This window comes from Marmota marmota, unplaced genomic scaffold (genome assembly GCF_001458135.2).
Source record: "Marmota marmota marmota unplaced genomic scaffold, marMar, whole genome shotgun sequence".
In the NCBI taxonomy this organism is placed as follows: domain Eukaryota; kingdom Metazoa; phylum Chordata; class Mammalia; order Rodentia; family Sciuridae; genus Marmota; species Marmota marmota.
In genome coordinates this window covers 9787371-9793807 of record NW_025999969.1, presented here as the reverse complement: position 1 = coordinate 9793807, position 6437 = coordinate 9787371, and the positions used below count along the sequence as shown (strand labels likewise).

The window sequence follows — 6437 nt, the reverse complement described above, 5'->3', positions numbered from 1 at the left end:
AGCCGCCCCGGCGGGCGCGCGGCGGGGGCTGCTGGTCCGCCCATCTGGTTGCACTTAGGAGCCGGGAGGAAGCTAGCCGAGGGTTGTTACCGGCCAAGGGGTGTGGGAAAAGTTAATTGACTTTAATGACAGGTTCCCCAGGACGGCGGTGTCTATGAGGGGGTCCAGTTAAGCCCCTGGGTCCCCAGTGCAGAAACACGTGGGGAGGGATGGGGCGCGAGGAGGGGCGAGCCTCCAAATGGTGCTCAGGCGTCGCTTGGAGAAAACTCTGGTTTTGACCTAAGAGATCCACCTCCCTTCCCACTTAGGCGCCTTTCCTCGGCACTGGAGGCTGGAGACCGAGGAGGGGCGAGGCAGGGATGGTCTCCAAAGAGAGGCTTAAAGCGCACAGCCCGAGAGACTTCCAACACCAACCTAGGAGCGGTGCCTTATCTCTCTGAGGGATCAGTACTGCTAGAGGCTAGTGAGAGGGGCTGCTAGGTGTGCCCCAACGCTGTCCAATTAAGTCTGACCCAAGGGACCTCCTGGGAGGCAAAAGGCAAGTGTTCTTTGAAACTTTGTCTCTCCCCTGGCTACTCATTCCAGAAACAGCCAGGACCCAGGCGAATAGTGTCTTAGCAATAAATTCACTCAATTATGCACTTGGAAATGCTACAGAGAAGGAAAATGACTTTTCCAAGGCGACATAACTGGACCAAGAACCAGAAAGTCCCACCTTATTGGGTCCTAGGGACACCCCCGCCCCCATCGTACAGAAACAAATGCTTCATCTAATAGTCTAAGCCCACATTTCAGGGAATAAGTGTTCTTTTCAAACCACCAATTAAAATAACAGATGACTGATTTTCCTTCCATTTATTTCTCCTCTCCAGGAAGATAACCGTGTCTATGTACTTTTGGTGATATTAGTAAGTGCTTATTTTTGATATAGGGAAAGACATAGAAATTTAATTTTCAGTTGATATGGAGAGTGTAACCCCCCCATCCCATAACTTTCAAAGACCATCAATGTAAAGCAATTACTTTTATAAAAATTAAGACCCTGATGACTGGATAATTTTTACCAGGACAGTTAAGAACTCCTACTGGGGCCAGGGGACAGGCTTACCAAATGAAGCATTGAGTTTGGGATGGTTGTCTTGATGGAGCAATTGTTACTATGTTTGTGTTTAAACGAGGGAAAACGTGGAAAAATGATATGATAAAGAAGGACATGTGTGTTTCTTTGGTGGAGGGTGTGTTAAGACATCTTTTGTGTACATAAAATAAGGAAAGTAGATCCATTTTTTTTTTTTTAATTCTCTTTTTAAAGCTTTCCCTCTGGGGCTGAAGCTGGGGCGAAGGTATTGGAGAGAAAACCGACTGCTGTCTACTAGATCATTCCTGTGATAGAGCCGCTCTCCACACTGGCCTGTGGGAAAGGCCAGAGCCAGGCAGGGGAGAGGTAAAGCTTTTGAAACAAGACAGAAAATCGTTGGCTTTATCTTTGTTAGGAAAGCTTCAAAGATTGATCTCTCCCGCCTCATCCTTCTCCTCCCAGAAGCCGCTCTTAGAGAAGGGGGGTGAGAGGTTGGCGGGAGGGGCCTGGAGGGAGGAGGACTGGCCGGCGGTGGGGGTAGTGGGGGAGGAGGGCGCGCCGGCCAGACCCACAACGCGGCTGATGTGTCTGGTCTCGCAGGGCTCGTGGTTTTCATTTCCCCAACACCTGGATGCAGTCAAACACCTGGCCAAATCTGACAAAATCTGACAAGCCTTTGTGATGGGATTTGGAAGAAATTCCCTGCAGATCCTGGCACAGTTTAAAGCTGTCCTCTTTGAGTTAGGACTTGTTAAGGAGGGTTATGTGAGCTGAAACCCGAGACAACCCTTTTGCTTCTATCTGGAGCCCACATCTTGCCTGGAAATGGGGCATGACCAAGAGAAGGGGTCGCTTGCTGTTTGTATTAAAAGGGGAAGATGGCCTGTGTGCCTGCCAGAGTAGCCCCCACATGCTTTCTCTATTAGAGCCAAGCACAGAAACTTATCAAAAACACATGTCTGGTGTTAATCATCTGGGTTTGGACTCCACTTGGGAGTCTAACTAGCTGTCCCTTGGCAGAAGGAATCTGTTGACCTCTTCGGCTTGCTTGAAGAGGGTGCAGAGAGGCATTTCAAACTTTTGGATGCTGGTGCTAGGCAATGTCTAACTACACCTATGTAAAGACTAAGTACCTCAGTACTTGTAGGTAGGAGGCTTCAGCCGCTAAGAATGTTTTTACTTTGGGTGTTGGTAGCTACCCTAGGGGAGTAGTGTGCAGGAGACATTTTTAATGTGCAATGGGCAGTAAGACTGGATCCAGTGAACTTCATAAGTTCAGTTCTTCTCAGAAGGAATAGAACAAGGACTGAATAAGTTTAAACTTTTTGAAATCCTTGAAGAGAATGACCAAAAAGTTTATCAGGGAAGCCATATAAGATGGGTTCTTGTAAGTTACATGGAACTTACTCTTTTTTCGTTCATGGATTTAATTAAAAAAAAAAAGAGCCAGTTTCTGGATTCCCAGACTACATGTATTTCAAATCTACAATGAGTCTTTTTTTTTTTTTACATATTCTGAAATAATCAGTTCTAAGACATAAAAGCCTTCACTTTTTTCTTTTATTTTCTCAAACTTCCCCAAAGGAAGATACTTTAAGAGCATTTTCAAACATCTTTGGCATCACATAAAAAAGAAATCTCGTGTAAAAAACGAAATGTCATCTCAAGTTTTATAATACAAAGGCGCAATCCAATATGAACATATAAAATATATACAAATATAGTGCATGGTCAGTCACTTAATACAGCTCTCTACAAAAAAGTAACTTTTTAGAAATTAAAAACAAAAACAAAAAATCCAAAGTAACCACTTAATCACAAAAGTCTTCTTTCCTAACAGCAAGTTCCTGTTTAGTGTCCGGAGGGGAGAGAGGTGGGCTGGGGAATTTAGGGGAAGGGTGGTCTGAGCCCCTCAGTTCCGCCACGGCCTCCACATGGAGTCCGCCGTGAGCGAGGAGCCGCTGGAAGGAGACACTGCGTTGGGACCCACTGAGGTCCCACTGTTGCTGGTGTAGACCGGGATGACTGGGCCGCTGTGCGCGAAGGCCCCATTGGGGATGAGGAAGGCAAATTGGCCGTCAGGAGCCGGCACCACCTGGAAGCCACCAAACACCTTGGCCGCCTCTCCAGCCTGGCTGCCCAGCTTGCAGGGTGCGCCGCCGGGAGGGGGCGCCGCACCTCCGGGGATGGGCACAAGTGGTGGCGGCGGCGCGAATGGCGCGTGCTGGGGGCCGCCGGGTCCTGGCGGGGGCGGTGGCGGCGCCTGCAAGGCGGGATGCGGCTGCCCAGGGTAGGTCATGGCGTTGATCTGGGTCATGCAGTTGGCCAGGTGGCCGAGCAGCCGAGTGCGTACCTCGGTGTTAACGCCCTCGCACGTGGACAGGAAGCGGGTCACCTCGTTCATGCACTCGCTGAAGCCGGCGCGGTACTTCCCCAGCACGCTCGGGTCTGTGCTCAGTGCAGCTGAAAGGCCAGAAGGAGACAAACCGGTCACCAAACAGCCACTGCTTCCCGCCCTGGGAGGTCCCTGCGGCGGGCCTCGGTGATTACGCACCCGCAGAACTACCTCTGGCTGGGAGGGTAGGGTACATTTAGAAAAACCAGTCACCTCTCTACACTAGCGTAGTGATCAAAGCCGCGACACTACGTCCTCATTCCCTGTCGCTCCATTTAAACAGATTTCAGCCTCAGATCAGCCACCCCACCCCCTCGCGCGTGGTGACCTTGGGTAATGCCACCCAATTTGCCATCCAACTCCCATTTTCCCTTCTGCAATGAAGGTATGATGGTGTGGGTGACTGCTAGACCAGATGACCCTAGGCTCCACTCAGCTCAAACCCACCACAGTCTGCAGTCCTTTCGCCCCTACCCGCTTCCTCCACAACCAAGCTGCCCGACAACCTCAGGGCTACAACCTCTCTCCCTCCCTTTCCGGAACAGTAACAACTTGGAGTTGTGGCTATAAATAAGACCCAGACCGTGGGAACGCGAGAGTGAGCCAAGGCAGTAAAATGTAGCTGAATGCCTCTCACAACCACGGGCGGAAGTCTGGAAGAAATCACCGCGGGGCGAGAGGGACGTCCGCAGAGGGGGACGCGGCGAGCTGCCCTTACCAGTCATCTGCGCCCGCTGCAGGTTCCGGAGGTGCTTCACTGTCATTTCCAGAATGTCCGCCTTCTCCAGCTTGGAATGCCGGGAGCTCTGCACATATGAGGAAGCGAGAGAGAAAAGTCAGACCCCTGTCAGCTGCCTCAGAGTGTTGGGGTCCCTAACTCCGGCCGCAGCTCCCATATCCCCGGACCCCTGGCAAGAGGGCCCAGCCTTCCTGTTTAGGAAAAGGCAGTGCTTGGCTGGGTAAGATTTTCGCACAGCAAGCGAGAAGGTTTCATTCTTAGTGGCTGAGAAAATAGGGCTTCTTATTTATTAATTTTTTTTAAAAAAGGCAGCATTCCCCACTTACATCTTTTTTAAGGGCATCCAAAATCAGCGTTTTCAGTTGGCTCAGACTTTCATTTATTCTTGCTCTTCGTCTTTTCTCCATGATAGGTTTGGATGACTGTAAAGGGAGTTTTAAAAAAAAAAAAAGCCTGAGTTCTCTTGAGATTTGCCATGTCACCCCGGGGTTTTAAAAGAGAAAGCCCCCCCCCCGTCCCCATACACACCAAATAATTTCGTGGGGCTGCAGATATACAGGTATTGCCCTTACCTTTCTGTGCTCAGATGCTGTCTTTGGTTTATCCGGTGTCGTGTTGACACTGGCTGGGGTAGCAGCCACCGGGGACGAGGAATTTTTCTCCATTATATCGGCTGGCATTTTTTTTCTATTCCTTTTTTTTTAATCCCTAGAGAATTTTATTTTTGGAATACTTCATGCAAAAAAAAATTTTTTTTTTTTTTGCTTATGTCTCTTTTACTTGAGACATTCACAAAACTACTGAGCGAGTGCTGAGAATTTATTATTTTATGGCTACTTGGTGATCTGTAGCGCTATTCCAGGACCAAGGAGAGAGGTAGACGGGGGATTCCGCTGTTATCAGCACCAGCTCCGGATCCTGTGTGATCCCCAGGCCCTGGCGGCCTCTATATATATCTGGGACTGCACGCGAACGGCTCGTGTGAAACTTCCCAAACTTTCTTTCCCACAGTAACTTTCAGCCAATGGGAGGAGGAGACACGCGGCACCGCTCGTGGACCGCGCCCCCCCATTGGCCGCCAGGCACAAGGTCTGGCGGCCAATGGCGCGCGCCTGAGCCCGGGGCACCGGAGGCTACAACGTCAATCAAAAGGATTTTAACCCTTTGCTACTCTCCCCTCTGGGTTTTCCTTCAGAGAAGTTTTTCCGCTTTGGTTTTGATCTGGGCTATTTCTTTCCAGGCCAAGGTCTTTGCTCTTTATTCTCTTAGCTGTATGTAATACAGCTACTTTTTAATAATTTAACTTGAGATTTTTTTTTTTAAATAAAAAGGCATAGAAGGCCAAGGGAAAAAAAAAAACATATTTGCGGTGGTTAAAAAAGAGCGGGGGAACTCATAAGAAGGTATGTTACCAAAATATCTGAAGTGATTTCTCACTCAGATGATGATATTCAGGGGGGTGAAAATAGATCATGTAGAAAATAAAAGATCTTTAAAATTCTTTTTCTTTTTTTTTTTTTTTTTTTTTGCAGAAGAAGTACTTTCCACTTTACATTGGCAGGGTTTTTAGAGCAAAGTGGCTTTTAAAATGCGTCCCTCTCCTCCCCAGTCCCTTATTTCTCTTCGGGAGTTGGGGCTTTGGACTCCATGCTTCCTTAGGAAACAATCAGAATAATTTCCAACGGAGTAGAAAGGAAATGGAATTTCAAATGAAAAATGAACAAGGGGGTTTTGATGCCAATGCCCTCACGGACGCGCGTGCTCCTTCGCCACCCTTTCCCTTCCACCCGCAGGCGCTTAGTTCTTCAGTACGTTGAGGTGGCAGGCAGGGAGGCAGCCTCTCCCCTCCTCAACCCGCGGGCGGCCAACTCGGCCCGGGCGCCCAGCACACGCGGGCCCTTTAAGAGCTACACCAGCCGAGCTGCAGTTTGACATCAGCCGGCCGGCGAGGGCGCGCCTGGAGCCGGAGCACGTGCCAGGATGTTTTATTGCCGCCGCGGCTGCGGCCGGCCCGGAGGATGTGTGTGTGCGTGCGTGTGTGAGTGTGTGTGCGCGCGCCCCGGGGGCAGGGAGGCGGGGGACGGCGGCGGGCGGCTGTGAGCGGGGGCTGGTTCCTAGTCCCCGGGAGAAGCCAAGAAGGTAAATAGCAGCTGCTGTGCTCGAGCCTGGGAAAACCCCGCCCCCTGCTCCTGGCCCGGGCTCATTGGCGCGCGCTGCGTGTGGGG

The 6437-nt window shown here is 50.1% G+C and overlaps 1 protein-coding gene and 2 long non-coding RNA genes across 3 annotated transcripts in view; 2 read left to right on the top strand and 1 right to left on the bottom strand.

Annotated features, from left to right (window-relative positions):
• Window positions 1-2616: 2616 nt before the first annotated feature.
• On the bottom strand, window positions 2617-5162 carry Hes1 (hes family bHLH transcription factor 1). The gene is made up of 4 exons (XM_015500007.2): window positions 4785-5162; window positions 4539-4634; window positions 4192-4279; window positions 2617-3541 (listed from the first exon to the last, which is right to left on the bottom strand). The coding sequence occupies exons 1-4, from the start codon at window positions 4890-4892 to the stop codon at window positions 2991-2993; spliced, it is 843 nt and encodes a 280-aa protein (XP_015355493.1). The 5' UTR covers window positions 4893-5162; the 3' UTR covers window positions 2617-2990.
• On the top strand, window positions 3541-5713 carry LOC125617109. The gene is made up of 2 exons (XR_007347982.1): window positions 3541-4432; window positions 5224-5713. It is a non-coding gene; the product is annotated as an uncharacterized LOC125617109 (long non-coding RNA).
• Window positions 5714-6065: 352 nt separating this feature from the next.
• LOC125617107 overlaps window positions 6066-6437 on the top strand; it is a 30796-nt gene continuing 30424 nt past the window's right edge. The window contains exon 1 of the long non-coding RNA XR_007347978.1: window positions 6066-6351. This is a non-coding gene — a long non-coding RNA (uncharacterized LOC125617107). The remainder of the gene's footprint in view (window positions 6352-6437) is intronic.

Bases quoted from the DNA above. Each gene is read 5' to 3' on its own strand.
- Hes1 (XM_015500007.2), bottom strand. From the start codon at position 4,892: ATGCCAGCCGATATAATGGAGAAAAATTCCTCGTCCCCGGTGGCTGCT. The intron at 4,635-4,784 runs GTAAGGGCAATA...CTCCCTTTACAG, and splicing joins CAGCATCTGAGCACAGAAAG to TCATCCAAACCTATCATGGA. The intron at 3,542-4,191 runs GTAAGGGCAGCT...CTGGCCTTTCAG, and splicing joins GCAGCGGGCGCAGATGACTG to CTGCACTGAGCACAGACCCG.